General features: G+C 35.9%; 1 protein-coding gene and 1 non-coding gene across 2 annotated transcripts; both read left to right on the top strand.

The window, feature by feature from the left end:
• The first annotated feature begins 5,539 nt into the window (after positions 1 to 5,539).
• LOC116161183 (inositol oxygenase) lies at positions 5,540 to 16,106 on the top strand. Its single transcript, XM_031474432.1, has 5 exons — positions 5,540 to 5,693; positions 10,341 to 10,521; positions 15,227 to 15,572; positions 15,619 to 15,849; positions 15,898 to 16,106. Exons 1-5 carry the CDS (start codon positions 5,679 to 5,681, stop codon positions 16,004 to 16,006), a joined length of 882 nt encoding a protein of 293 aa, XP_031330292.1. The 5' UTR covers positions 5,540 to 5,678; the 3' UTR covers positions 16,007 to 16,106.
• Positions 10,554 to 10,625, top strand: Trnap-ugg. Its single transcript has one exon. It is a non-coding gene; the product is annotated as a tRNA-Pro (tRNA).

Below are 16,106 nucleotides of genomic sequence, written 5' to 3'. Positions count from 1 at the left end.
TTAACAATTTCTGCAGGAGTATTCACCGCCATTATTCAATCTAAAAGTGTGATATGGCAAAAACACAAAACATTAGGCGATTTATTATTATTATTATTAGCTGATTTCCATTTGTAAATAAATAAACGGCCCCCTTGCTTTACATTTTGACAATTTGACAATTGACATACCTACAAATTTAGAGTAATTGAACCTACGGTTATATACATTTCCCCTTCTCGCATATTCAGTGATTATAATGACGTAAGAGAATTCTTAAATGGTTGTGGTATTCATTTGTACAGGATGGGACAGTAAATTATGCCAAAAATATCGGTTTAATATTTTTAACAATTTCGGAATTGTTTCTCTGTTTCGAAGTGAAAAATGCCCATGGACGCCATTTTCTGCCATCATCTCCTTTCGCGTTTTGGTCTTCAAAGTTTTGAAGTCACGTGATCTATTGAAGGGTTCAGAATCTCGCAGTATCGAAGTAAAAAACCGCATTTAGTATCATCTTCATGAAAAAAGGTTTGAAGCTTCTCAATCATTACGTCCTAATGTTCAAAAACCTACGTTTTGGCTTTTTGACAGTGACGCCGTGACTTCACGTTTTGAAATTGCGACGATTTTGGTTCTTGGTGTTTTTTTTAAATTTTGATGTTTTGACTCTTTGGCGTAATGACGTTTTGAAATTTGAATCTTTTGAGTTTTTAGGTTTTATTTAAGATTATTTGTGGTTTCGGGTGCGTAGAGGATAATTGTACGCCGCCATTTTGTGCCATTTTCTCAAAAAGCTCTAAAACTCTCGAGTCCTGAATCCGTTACCTCTTAAAGTGCCAAAACCACAGTTTTCGCGTTTATAATAAGATTTTATACGGTAAGTTTTCACATTTTCGGTCGTTTTGAGTAGAGCATGTCAGTATTTCGGACGCCATTTTGTGACATTCTGACCAGAAAGTCTTCATGGCATAAATCCCAATAGTTCTAAGGTCCCGAATCCAACGTTTTGAAGTTTTGACGTTTTGACACATTGACATCTGAAAAGCTTTGAGGATTTGTGGCTTCGGATGCGTCAATGGTTCTAGTGTTTTGGACCTCATTTCATGTTTAGAAAAAAGCTCTGAAACTCAACGAAGTTTTTGAGGTCTCGTAACCAGCGTGTGGCATTTAGATGTTTTGTGAGTTGACGTTTGGTACCTTAACGCTATGTGCAATAACATTTTGTGCCTTATGTAACAGGTAGGTAAATTTACAATTTGCCGGAATAGGAAATTTTATACTTATACCGCTTCATAGAGAAGAAGAACAGAACGTAAGTATATTCAAGAAAATAAACCGCGTTAAGATAAGAACAAGTGTTCAAGTCGATAAGAGTCGAAACGTCACAGTGTTGTCACGATCTCACAGACCTCAAAATTTGCGTTTCCTTTTGCGAAAAGCCGGTACGTCAATGAACCTAGCAGAGCAAGGTCAGCAGAACACAATCAAACATATTGCATAATTAGGTGCTAATTAAGTGCCCTATTCCCGAATTAAATGCTCCTTTTTTAAAAAAATTATTACATGTTCTGCCAGGTTCATATGAACTCAGCAGAGCACTACCTTTAAAACCCAAGAAAATGAAAAGTGAACTAACTATAATTAGGTGCTAATTAAGTGTCCTATTCCCGAATTAAATGCACCTTTTTTTTTTAATTATAAACCTTGCAGAACATGTATTAAACAAGGAGCATTTAGTTCGGGAATAAGGCATTTAATTGGCACCAAATTAGCACCTAATTATGCAATATGTTTAATTGTGTTCTGCTGACCTTGCTCTACTAGGATAATGGACATCACGGGATGAAAATGCGTGATTTGAATTGGTTAAGAGGGCACGCTTTCCGCGGTCGAAAAATGGGAGTAGTTTCGAATTTAAGTTTCGGTGAGGTATTTAAGTAAAAATCTGGTAGGAGAGTAAGATTCTTACTAGAATTTCCGAAGAAAAGTTATGCAAATTTTTACGTATCGTGGGCGCGGAGATTTATAGATCGCATAAGACGAAATTCTTCGCCAAGCGGCGAATATTGTGAATGGTGTACGCCATTTTGGAGATCGCGTAAAATTTCATTGTTAATTAAAAGTTCGAACCGAAAGCCGTATAACCGCAGCGTTCGCTTCGTAACCGAGGATTTGCGACGAATACATTGTCGTACGTACTCTATATATTCAGTGGGAGGTGCCCTTTCGCACAGGACAAATAGTAAGGGGCGGTTTTTAAGCAACAAGGGTAACGAAAACTAATGGACGGCTGATTTTCAACCGTGAACATTGCGGAGCGTTATCTTATTAACAAGTAAGGAGACATTTTCGTTTCGGTAGATTATTGGTTTGTGGCGCTCGTATTTAAATCGTTACCACGAAAGCGTTTGGATCTAAGGTGCAAACAAATTGCATTGAGTTATTATTTGGAGTGACTAGTTACGTTGGAAAACCAGGTTATTAAACAAAGTTGTGTATCTAATTTGTTTATACGAGATGTTCACAACATTATAAATAAAACGGCAACTGGTAAAAGGGTGAAAGACAATTAATTCGTGCTTTTGTTGAGTGTCATAACCCTAAGATAAAGGGGTAATTTTGGACCCATCCATCCATACTACGGTAATTTTTCTCATAAATAAACCCAACTGTGTTGCAGCAAACCTCGTCTGATTAAATTGTGTCTGCTGTCAAATGAAGCGCACTTAATCGGCATAAATTTTAGGGCAGAGGATCTAATATTATTTATTTTATTATTATTATTTTACTGCGATTCGAGGTTTTGCGCCTTCGTTGTGTGTGTTGTTTTAACGTTTTAACTTTTTAGCGCATTTTTTAAAAATTAAAAAAAATGTGCCATTGTTTGCGTTTTGTCCGTCCGTCTGTCCGGACCCACTTCTATCGTTTTTAACTACTTCTAGGGGAATGGTCCTAGAGTCCTGGAATTTTTTGCAGTAGGTAGCATATAGCTTGAAGGTGTGCCAGACGGCCATCAAATTTCTCTGTCTAAAAGGCCCCCCCTCCCTCACGAATTATTTCCTGAGATGCTGTTTTTGAAAGTAAAACGTGCTTAACTTTTACATACGACCACCAATTGGTCTCAGATTTTGCATACGCATGCCTTTAGTGGGAGGGGGGGGGGAGGTGTAAACACATGCTCTACCCTTCATGGTATTTTAATGAAAGGTCTCATCGAAATAAATTGGTTTGTACAATCTATAACTTTCCCGTGCGACTCTTTTTCGAGATCAGTGAGCGAGGGGGCCTGAGGGGGGGGGGGGGGGGGGAGTAAAAATTAATTTGATCTCTCATTGTATTCTAATTCAAGGTCTCAATGAAAGGAACCGTTTTCTACCAACTACTGCCCTTCTTTTTGTGCTCTTATCAAAGTACGGGTAGGAGGGGGAGGGGGGTGGAACTAGTTTTATTCTTCATGGTACTCTAATGAAGGATCTCAGCGAAATCAATTTCTACCAACCATAGCCCTGTTCCTCGACCTCTTATCGTGATCAGGTATATTACCGTATACCTGAAGAACGGATTGTCGGAAGAGAGTACTCACAAAGGGCGATTGAGACGTCTGCAAGAAATATATCCATTGGCGATGTCAAAACAAAAGCTATTTCGGTTTTAAAAAATGCGCTTTATCTGCACAAGAGTTCTGCACAATTTATACTTGTTTTTTATATTGACGTATGGCGTTTTGTTTCGTTAAAGTTTTAAGTTTTGACGATTTTAGATTTTGGTATTTATTGGTTTGACGTTTATGACATTTGAAAAGTGGTTATATAAAATTTTGAGGTTATAGAAGCGTTAGGGATTCTAGGTAAAAATAATTCCTGCATTTTGGGCGCTATTTTTAAGAAAGCTCCGAAGTCTAAAATCCCATTACCATTTTGTGCCTTCAAGTTTGGAAATAAAAATGTATCTCGCCTTGTACCACCTTCAGAAATGAAAACTCCCCAAGCACTGAAACTTTAAGTTCTGAAGCCCCAAACTAACGTTTTAATGTTTTCGGGTGCCATTTTGTGCCCTCCTGACGTTACTAAAGCCGTTTGACACCTTGTGCCTTTGATGTTTTGAACTGTTGTTTTTAATAGTTTTTAGTCCTTTGAGATGCCCGATTTCAAAATTTCAAACGAAAAGTACCGTTGGCGTATATGGAGACACATTAACCTTTAAATACAATTCTGTCATTTTACAACAGTGGCACAATTTTTATATCAGCAATTTTTAAACAGTGTTAGTCTGTATATGAAGGAAATAGGCTCTTGATTTAGGTTTGCTGATTTTGCATTTTGTTAAGTCCATACAGGTTCATGGTATTAGCATCACTTTGATCTCTGCATTTAGTCAGGGCAGTTTTAATTTCCTATAATCGCGTACCTTAGTTTGGGCTACATATAGAAACAGGTAATTCGATCTTTAAACTCTTTTAGTGTACGAATCTGCCATTTTTGAGTGTTATTAAGTGCCATTGCAGAGGTCCATGCCGAAGTTTTAAATTAGTTAGCGGCATTCATCTCGAAATACAACTTTAGTTTAAGGTTACCGTATCCAGGACCTTAGATACCGTCTGGACTGGAGAACGTCCGGCCTATTAATAATGTATTTGTTGTACCTCATGTAAGAGACTTCAGAATAATATTTTTCTCAAATGAGAAAGGAGTGGAGTGACTTTGTCTTATCAAGTTTTTGTATTAAAATAACGTCGGATTTAAATTATTCAAATGAATTTTGGGATATTGTAGATGTCGATTTGGGTAGGTAAGTCACACCTGGAATTTAAAATTTTGAAATCTCGAAGAATTCGCTTGTCTTGTAACTGTTACGAAATTATCAATTAATTAAAAAATCCCTTACATACCGATTCGTATTAATTTATCCCGGGTGTTCCTCAATGAGATCTAAATTCAATGAATATGCATCGGGAAATTTTAATCGCTCCAATGTACAGTGATTTATCAGGACTGTTTTTTTTTTGCGAAAAGGGTCATTGCGATGTCAATACCACTAGATTTTCCCTACGTCGGCAGGCGTTTTGGAAAGTCACGTTCATTTCTGGAATATCCCCAAACGTCCTCGGATAAAGAACGACGACAATATAATGGTTGACAAAGTTTCAAAATCGGTCCGAAATTGCAGAAATGTTCGGAAAAGGGTCGGCGTCATTTAGTCGCCATTGTACGTAGAGTGCATTTTGCGATAATTATAAATCCCTGAAGCTTTGTTTATTCCTTAAATGAACAAAGCCTGTTATCAACTAGTCTAATTTGATATCAACATTTCAAAAATACACAATTACGCCACGGGTTTTTATGTTGGGCCTTTCCGTTCAATTCAACCCTATATTGGACTAATGCAAAATAATTAATTAAGTTCGCTTTTTGCGCCCATAACATTTATATTTACTTCCCAGTTATGTTACGCCATATCACAATGAACCAATTAACGACAGAGACAACGTAAATAATCGTACATATTTGCGTTGGATTGTTTAAACTTTAACCTTATTTTATCAGTGATTTAGTGTCTACCCAACCGTAGCGATGGCCTTTTCCATTTTACAGATCAAAAGCGATAATGTTTGTTTAAATGTTGCTAACGCCTGATCGCAACATTAGTGAGTGTTTTGTGTTTGTCGATTGATCTATAAACAATTGCAAACTGTTAAAATGAGGATATTAAGTGTAAGTCTACATATTTGAATTATTGATATTTGGCATTTAAAATTGAATTATGATATGCATTGGTGATCTTAATATAGTTGTGAATCTGTAATGATCGAAAAGTGGAAGAAAATTCTCATGCTCATTGAAATTTTCGCCAATTCGCAAAAAACTGGGATATGCATGTGCTGTAATCACGCCATCACTATCGGTTGCTGTTTAGGAATTGCAGATAATCACTATAGCAATATATTATTTCGTTCGTTTTAGAAAAGTGGTAGTTAACAATAGTAAACAACAAATAAATTACAATCAACAGTCAATAGAACGCAATTGTAACGTATTTATTTATACAAAATTAGTTATTCATTTTTTTAAGATCTAACACTATTAACGATAAATTAAATAAAAACGTCGCTTAGATTTATTGATTTATAGCAGTTCAATTGATATTTATCACCTAATTGCAATCACTTACGCGGATTTCATTTACAAAATTTATCATTTCAGCATCGATGTTGAAACTCGGACACAATTCAATTTATTTATGTATTTTATTGTTTATGACTTTACTACTTAGATCCACACGTCTTTTTTTGTGTTTGAAAGTCACCAAAACAACCTTCGTGCGCTCGGGTCAACGCGAATTCATACCGTAACAATTCTTTCCTAAAATCCAAAGTCGCCCTGCGGTAATTTATAGGGCGACTGATTTTACTGATCGCGGCTCGACGCAAATTGCGCCGCGACTTAATCTGAATCATTCACAAATTTTAAAGCCACCTTACGAAAAGTTACTGGTGGTTTTTTTAACCCTGTGGTGACTAAACGCACATTATCCCACGGTTCTCCAGCAACAACCTCATTCGTACTGTTTCTATTTTCTAATTCACACTCATTCTGTGACGAACATCCTTCTCTACCAATAAAACTCATTTTTAACTCTTCTTCTAGTTTTCTTGAAATCTTAAAATCCCCTTGAAATATCACCTCCAGAACTCTTCTTGAAACCTTGAAATGTTCTTGAAATCTTGAAATACTGATATCTCGAAATTTTCTTGAAATTCTCTTGTTACCTTCTTGAAATCTTCTTAAATTCTTCTTGTAGTCTTCTCAAAACTCTGTCTGGAAATCTAAAAATTTCTTTCAACTTTTCTAGAAATCTTTTTGAAATCTCGAAATTTTTGCGAAATCTTCTCAAAATGCCTCGGAACTTTTTAGAATTACTTAAAATTTTCTTGAAACTTTCTTGAAATACCGAAATTTCGAAATCTTCTTTACATCGGTTTCGATATCTTCTTGAAATTCGCTTGTAGCCTTGCAAGTTACTTGAAATTTTCTTGTCAGTTCCTTATTTTTTCAAATCTTAAAATCCACATGAAATCTTTTTGAAATCTTGAAATTTCTCATTTGTTTGAAATCCTGAAATTCTCTTATAATTTTTTGTAATCTTCTGGAAATCTTCTTGAATCCTTTAGAAATCTTTTTAAAGCTTTCTTGAAATATTTTTGAATTAGCGAAATTTTTTCCTGGAAACCTTGAATTCTTCTAATCATTTTGTAATTTTCTTGTAGTATCCTTGAAATCTTCTTAAAATCCCCTTGAGAAATCTTTTTGAAATTTACTCTGAAATGTTCTTGAAATCTTGAAATACTTAAAATCCCCTAGAAATATCTCCCCCAGCAATCTTTTTGAACTTTTCTTGAAATCTTGAAATACTGATATCCCAAAATGTTCTTAAAATTTTCGTTACCTTCTTGAAATCTTCTTGAATTCTTCTTGCAATCTTCTCAAAACTCTGCTAGAAATCTTGAATTGAAATTTTAAAATATCTTCAACTTTTCAAAAAATCTTCTTGAAATCTCGAGATTTTTGCGAAACCTTCTCGAAATGCCTCGAAACTTTTTACATTTATTAATTTGTTTGAAACTTCTTGAAATACTGCAAGTTTTGAATTATCGAAATTTTTTTTCTAGAAAATTCTTCCTGAAATACTCTTGTAATCATTTTGTAATTTTCTTCTAATCTTCTTGAAATATTCTTAAAATCCCCTTGAGAAATATTTTTGAAATGTTCTTTGAAATCTTGAAATGCTGATATCTCAAAATTTACTTGAAATTCTCTTGTTACCTTGTTGAAATCTTGAATTCTCTTCTCAAAAGTCTGCTTGAAATCTAGAAATCCCCTTGAAATTTTTTTGACACTGTTTTGGAATCCTCTAATTTGTTTCAAATCTCGAAATCTTTTTGAAATCTTGAAATTTTCTCGAAATTTTTTGAAATCTTTAAATTTTCTTATAATTTTTTGTAATCTTGTAATCTTCTGGAAATCTTCTTAAAATCTGCTTGAATTCTTTAGAAATTTTTTTGAAGTTTTCTTGAAATATTTTTGAATTATCGAATTTTTTTTCTGTAAACCTTGAATTCTTCCTGAAATACTCTTGTAATCATTTTGTAATTTTCTTCTAGTCTTCTAGAAATCTTCTTCTTGAAATATCTCCTCCAGAAATCTTTTTGAAATTTTGAAATGTGCTTGAAATCTTGAAATACTGATATCTCGAAATTTTCTTGGAATTCTCTTGCTACCTTCTTGAAATCTTGTAATCTTCTCAAAACTCTGTTTGAAATCTTGAATTTAAATTTTCTTGAAATCGTCTGGATATTTTAAAATTTCTCTAGAAATCTTTTTGAAATTTCGAGATTTTTGCGAAATCTCCAAATGCTTTGAAACTTTTCTGAAATTTCGAAATTTCCTTTAAATCGGTTTCTATACCTTCTTTAAATTCGCTTGTAGCCTTGTAAGTTTCTTGAAATCTTGAAATGTCCTTGTCAGTTCCCTTTTTTTCTAATCTTAAAATCTCCACGAAATTTTTGGACACTGTTTTGGAATCCTCTAATTTGTTTGAAATCTCGAAATCTTTTTGAAATCTTGAAATTTTTTTTTTGAAATGTTGAAATTCTCTTACAATTTTTTGTTATCTTGTAATCTTCTGGAAATCTTCTGAAAATCTGCTTGAATCGAGGCTTAGAAAGCTTTTTGAAGTTTTCTTGAAATGTTTGAATTATCAAAATTTTTTTCTGGAAACCTTGAATTCTTCCTGAAATACTCTTGTAATCATTTTGTAATTTTCTTCTAGTCTTCTTGAAACTAGTCTTGAAATCTTCTTAAGGTCCCCTTGAGAAATCTTTTTGAAATGTTCTTGAAATCTTGAAATACTGATGATATCTCGAAATGTTTTTGAAATTCTCTCGTTACCTTCGTGAAATCTTCCTGAATTCTTCTTGTAGTCTTCTCAAAACTCTGTTAAAAAACTTGCATTAAATTTTTTTTGAAATCTGGAAATCTTAAAATTTCTTCAACTTTTCAAGAAATCTATTTGAAATCTCGAAATTTTTGCGAAATCTTCTCGAGATGCCTCGAAACTTTTTAGAATTTTTAAATTTTCTTGAAATACTGAAATTTCGAAATTTTCTTTAAATTGGTTTCGATATTCGAAATTTTCCAGCTCCCTATTTTTTCAAATCCCCATGAAATCTTATTGACACTGTTTTGGAATCTTCTAATTTGTTTGAAATCTCGAAATCTTCTTGAAATATTGAAATTTTCCCGAAATTTTTTTGAAATCTCGAAATCTTGAAATTTTTTCGAAATTTTATTGTTATCCTTTTGAAATTTTACCTATTGCAACATTGACATTTTTTTAAATCTTTTCGAAAACTTATTGAAATCTTCTAATCTTCATGAATTCATTTTAAAACTATCTGAATTCTTTATAAGACACCTGGAATCACTTGAAAACTCTTTTTTCTACAATCGATATCCAAAGTAGGCATTTGCGCTCGTATTTGACAACGCAAACGTCATCTTTTTCGAGGAATGTCACTTTGTCGCTTATAAGCGACAAAATAGAAAAAACGCTCGCTCTCCCAATTGTTAACTATAAATCAAATATGCATTGCTCAGAGTATCCAATGACAACGAGTAAATGACATCTTTCATTTCGGCATAAGATTAAAATGATGTGAGTGAAAAATTTAAATTTGTGGAAATATGTGAACTGATCGATTGTAGAAAAAATCTTGTGTATAATTCGAGCGCAAATTGATTGTCGATTTCAAGAGATTGCCGCGCTCCTTCGTCGCGCGTCAACTGTCTCTTTCAATCGACAATAATAATATCATTTTGCGCTCTTAATACACAAATAGCTATATAAATGTTTTATAGACTCGGTACAAATCGCATGTTTCTTCGACTTGCTCGCTATTGGTGAAACCGTAGGTTTGCTCCGCACGTTTTGCTTGATTTATGCCGAACTCAATGTCGACTCGCTCGAAATTGCTAAGCTAAGCTAAGTAAAGCTCATTGTAAGTGCTTCAAATGTTGAGGGGGCGTTACGCAGACCAAAAGGCATCACTGTAAATTGCCATAAACCCGATTTTATACTAAAGGCTTTAGGCTATACATAATCCTTGCGATGTTTAGGATCTAAACCAACTCGACAGTAGCGGATTTTCATATCTAAATTCTATGGCGAATTTGTAGCACCTATTTGTCGTAGAGTTCTTGTTCCCGATACGTCCACAATTGCTTTCACTACCCTACCCTCATGCACATATACGAATAACAAAAACTTGAAACCAAATAATTATAACAAAAGATTTCTTTCAGACCGCAGCCCCAATCGCGCTAATCGATCCGTCCGAGTTGCTCCGACCGGAGCCGTCGTTCGCAGACAAGTCCCTATCAAAATTTCGAGATTATTCTATTAATGAAGATGATCCGATTAAGGAGAGGGTGCGAAAAACGTACGAGGAGATGCACACCTTTCAAACCGTTGAATTTGTGAAAAGTAAGTACGCTCCAAAGGGTATTTTGTCAGACGGCTCAGTGGTCTAGGGGTATGATTCTCGCTTTGGGTGCGAGAGGTCCCGGGTTCAAATCCCGGCTGAGCCCCACTTTTTTTTTCTTGACATATGGTTATTTAAATTCTGTTTAATCAATTTGAGACCTTGTCATTAAATGAACCAATTTTTAATTCATTTCAAACGAAAGATTGCTTCGGATTTAGAAAATATGCATGCATATCCGATCCGCACTTAAATATGCACTTGTAAATTATTCTAAAAATACCCAAAAGTTAATTACTTATCTCATTTACATTTAAGTTTAAATAGATTTACAAAGAAATTAAACCTTTTACAGCAAACGACAAATGTACCGTGTGTCCTATTTTGGTTGAGACCGAAGTGGATCTCAGCTGTTTTTAAAGATAGAGACTTCCGGTTTTCGCTACCCTGTGCCACTTTTTTGTGAACTTTTAATACCACAAACAGAATCAAACTAGCTACGTTTGTTTCTGAGATTCAAGGTCAAAACGAAAAGTTTGACTTTTAGTGATGTTGCCATATCTTACTACCCACATTAGATAGAAAACAGGTAAAACCTGCTTATTTTAGATATTTTTACCTAAAATTCAGTGGCGTGCTCAAAAAAAATTTTAACCACTTTTTCTGAGATTTGACCCAATGACACCCTGTATATGTTAATGTAAATGTGTTGCATTCTTTTTCCTGATTACAGTGATGTATCGCAACCTATATATTTTTTTAATTTTGGCCATGAAATAAAAACCTTATTTTTTACGGTTTTTAAATAGTAGGCCATGGATTTTTGGAGATTTTGTTTTGTTTATTGCAGCCGATTAAATTGAATTAAATTAAATGCTAGAGCAAAATCTTAATTTATTTACAAATTTCGTGCGAAAAACGGCAGGAAACTTTGATTTCATGGGAAGGAACTAAATTGTATCCCAGTTCTTGATTACATTAAGTGGTAGATTGCTACACATTCAAAGAAACTCCTAAAGGCTCTTATTGGCTCCTGAAGACTTCTGGGAAATCCTAAAAACTCCTAAAGGTTTGTAAGAAAAACTACAAAGTAGCTCTTTAAAGAATCCAAACCTCATAAGACACATAACAACCCTTAAAGGGTTTGAAACCCACCTAAAAGTTCTTAAAAGTTTATGAAGATTTCTAATTATTCCCAACGACTCCTAAAGGTCAAAGGATGCTGAAGACCAAAGAGCCCAAAAACTCCTAATATCTCCTGAACGCTCCTAACAACATTTCCGAAAACTCCTAACAAAGACTCCAGACATTGTCAAGGCTACTAATGATTTCCAACGACTCCTAAATATTCCTAAAGGCTGTTATTCTGTTGGGCTAAAGTTTTGGAACAAAGATTCTAAAATTGTCAAAACTCCCAATGGATTTATAGATTTCGAAAGCCCCCAAAGGTTCGTAATACTCCTAAAAGCGCTTAAAGATGTTGAGGGAATCCTAAAGTTGCTACAGATCTCTGAATGCACCTAAAAACTTCCAAATATCCTTAAAGACTCGAAAAGATATAGCCCTAAAGACTTCTTGCAGGCTACTGAAGGTTCCTAGAGGCTCTCCTACAGTCGTCGCGAATGCGCCCAACGAAGATTCCTAGTGTAGTGATTCCTAGAAACTTCCAAGTTTTTGAGACTATTACCGGCGGTTCTATTTTGTGTTGGGGCGTGAGACTTAATGTGGAAGGGAATTGAATAAAATACAGAATTTGTGCGTAAAAAAAGACAAGAACAAATTAATTGTATTACACACACAACAAGGAGATACCAGGAAAACCTTTTAAGGACAAAAAACCTGGCATAACTTACACAAATACAAAAAAAATAAATGCAAAATGAGGGAAATATACAAATCGTGCAATAAAAATCAGGTATCGGGTCAAATGCTGTACCTACATCAACAAGAATGAAACACAAGGGACGTCATAAATACAAATAGAAAACACGATCAATTCAGTATAAAAACACAACAAATAAATCTAGGATCAATTTAAGCACAAGAACTCATAGAATGATACATGGCGTGTATAAAAAAGAATACATCAAAAGCATAGCCGAGGAAGTAGAGGACCCCCTTCTCGTTTATGCTAAGACTCAAGATCTGCGGTCTGCACGAAAAAGAAAGCAACAGATACGGCGAAGAATCGGACTGTATTAGGTACAAAGAACCATCAAATTAGAGGACCCCCCTTCTCGTATATGCTAAGACACAAGAGCTGCAGTCTGCAAAAGATGGTGGAAGCAGCTGAGAATCGAACTGCATGCGGTACTCTTTTCAGGGAATAGTACGGCAACAGTGCACTAATAATAAACTTGTATCGTGAATACATAAATAAATAAATACATAAATATATAAATACATAAATAAACAAATAAGTCATAAGTGCTTATAAAGATCCTTAAAGGCCTTAAAGATAAGGTTTATAACAAAGACTGTAAAGACTCTTAAGGCTACGCAATACTTCCAAAAAAACTAAAGATTACAAAAAAAACTACTAAAGGCTCGAAAGATTTCTAAAGAGTTTTAAAAGGATCACTAATGCAGATTGCGGACTCGTAGTGATTGCTGTATTTTAACCGACTTTATGGTTCAGTGGTAGAGCGTTGGACTATAAATCCGGAGGTCGGGTGTTCGAACTTGGGTTGAGGTGAATTTTTCATCTGTGGCAGAGATGGAAATTACCTTAGACCAGTTTTTAGCATTCTGCCGGCTACTCCGAATTAGGTTTTCCTGCAGTTTTCCTAATTCGTAAGGTAAATACCGGAGTAGTATAGAACAACTTAAGACCTTCTGCGAAGGCACCTCTAAAAAGCATTACGCGGGTCACTCTGTAATTGGGCGCAAGTCTGTTGAGGGCCCAGAACATGAGAGGGGTAATAAAAAAATAAATTAAGAGAGTCATAGTTACTCCTCGTCGAATCTTTCCGCTCCGGTCGGTAACTGCACTCCTAATGGTCCTACACCAAAGGATGGACCGGGGTAACCGTCCTCCGGGACTTAGTCCCCTTGTTGATAATCAGCTCCCCTTATCCCCTTGAAACGTCGTGCGTCCAGCCCGATTACTCGAAGTTCTCCTCCTAAAGCAAAGCTCACTACACAACACCACTACACAACATCCACCATATAGAGAGGGTCGCGGAGTAAGAAATCCTAAAAAAACCTAAAGGATTCTAAGAAAAACTACGAAGTGGTTCTTAATAAATACTTTTCAAAAATCCAAAGTTTTCTATCTAAAGGCTTCGAAACCCCCCTAAAAATTCCTAAAGGTTCATGACGCCCAATTCTTCCCTGCGATTCCTAAAGGTCTCAAAAGCTCGTGAAGTCCAAATCGAGACATGAAGGCATTAAAGACTCCTGAACCCCCCTAACAAAGATTTAAAAAACTATCAAAGCTCTTAACGCTTCAGAAAGTCTTTTAAGACAAGTAAAGGCTGCTAAGGCCCCCAATCTAGACTCCAAGATCTCCTAATGACTCTTTTATGAGTTTTAAAGACTCCTAAAGGTTACAATTTTAAAAATTTTCAAGAACTCTCAAAAACTCCAAAAATTTCACATCTGTAAAGGCTTTAAATTACACTTAAAGGCTCATAAAGATTCTTAAGGATGTGTCAAGACCTTTCGCAATGACCTAGAGACTTCCAAGATTTAGAGCCCATTAACGACCCATAAAAACGCTCCAAAATACACCTAGAGGCTGCTAAAGACTACTAAAGACCCATACGAGGACCCCTAGTCCTTTATTTTTAAATACTCCTAAAAGGCTTCTAAAGGACTTTAGAGGATCTTGAAAACCCTAAAAGCTCTTAAAGATTTCTACCAAGAAGTAGTGAAAAAGGTCTCCTAATGTACCCAGAGCTAATGATTTCTAGAGAATCAATCCTAAGGTCTCTAACAAAGGCTCCAAATACTCTTACCGCCTCCTAAAGACTTGCAAAGGTCCTGGAGATGACTCCTAACCTAAATTCCTACTGACTAGGTGACTATATATCTCTAAAGGCCCCGATCCAAATACGCGAAAGCTCTAAATACTTCTAGCAACTGCCAAAAGTCCATAAAACCCCCTAAAGCTTTCCAAGCACTTCTAAAGACTAGCAAGGATTCCAAAGATTACGAAGCACCCAAGAGTCCTAATAATATCGTATATTAAGTACACGGTTTGTTATTCGAAACGGAAAATTGGTCGCGTGATACCATAAGACAATGAAGAGTGGGTGGGAATTTGCGTCAGTAACAAGTGACCTTCTTTTATGGTGCAAGATCTCCCACAATTTCCTAAAAGTTATTATTTCGTGGAAACTAATTTCAGAACCTTTTTTTATTTACTTGAACGCTTTTGCTTTTATTGTTTGTAAAATTTGAAATGAATAATTTGTCATTTTTTAAGAGTAGCGGTGCCCTTTTGGCTTGCCTTATGGTATCTCCTAAAGTATTCACGCGATTTTGAAAAATTTCGAGAAATTGGAATTATGCTAAATAAAATTCCGAATGCCCTTTTGGCATCCTAACGGTATCTTCAACAAGGTGACTCCTTAACAGGGAAATCCAGCTGACCTTTTTTCTCGTAAAAATCCCAGGATACGATCTTGTACCAAAATCCAAGGCCATTACCAAGGCCACGATCTTGGAATGTGTAAATCAAATTTAAAATGGACGCTTTTGCAGATCAACACAAAAAATGGCGGCGCTTCGACCACTTCAAAGCGCCGATACGAGACGCCTTGGAAAAATTAAACGATCTCGTCGACGAAAGCGACCCCGACGTCGACGTACCGAACATTGTTCACGCATTTCAAACGGCGGAACGTATAAGGGAGGATTATCCCGATATGGATTGGTTTCATCTTACCGGCCTTATTCACGACTTGGGAAAGGTGATGGCTTTCTATGACGAACCCCAGTGGGCCGTTGTAGGTGACACCTTCGTCGTCGGTTGCGAGTGGAGCGAAGACATCGTGTACCGTGACCACTCGTTTGCCAAAAACGTAGACGGGAGTAATCCAAAGTACAAGTACGTGCTCCTCCAGTGTCCCTCGTAGACTAACTTCCTTTTTCAGCACCAAATATGGCATATACGAGGCCAACTGCGGTATCGACAACGCGCTCATGTCCTGGGGACACGACGAGTACCTGTACTGGGTGTTGAAGCACAACAACGCCGCTCTACCCCAAGAGGCACTGGCCATGATACGCTACCACAGCTTCTACCCGTGGCATAGCAGTAACAATTACTCGCACCTGGAAAACCAGCACGACAGGGACATGAAGAAATGGGTACAGCTGTTCAAGTAAGTCGGCGCGCGGTCGCCACTTTTAACTATTGAAGATGTTTTTAGCACCTACGACTTATACACGAAGAGTTCCAAGGTACCCGACATCGAGAAATTGTGGCCTTACTACGAAAGCCTGATCGAAAAATATATTCCGGGTATTGTAGAATGGTAGAGGCGCCAGATCGGATTGTAGGTTAAGAGTAGCAATAGGATCTTATAAGTTGTTGAAGATGTTCTTTTGTTTGTTTAATAAAATTGATAAATAAGGCACG

This window comes from Photinus pyralis, unplaced genomic scaffold, assembly GCF_008802855.1.
Source record: "Photinus pyralis isolate 1611_PpyrPB1 unplaced genomic scaffold, Ppyr1.3 Ppyr1.4_LG10, whole genome shotgun sequence".
Lineage (NCBI taxonomy): Eukaryota > Metazoa > Arthropoda > Insecta > Coleoptera > Lampyridae > Photinus > Photinus pyralis.
The sequence above is the reverse complement of the archived record's forward strand: the minus strand, read 5'-3'. Positions and strand labels throughout refer to the sequence as shown.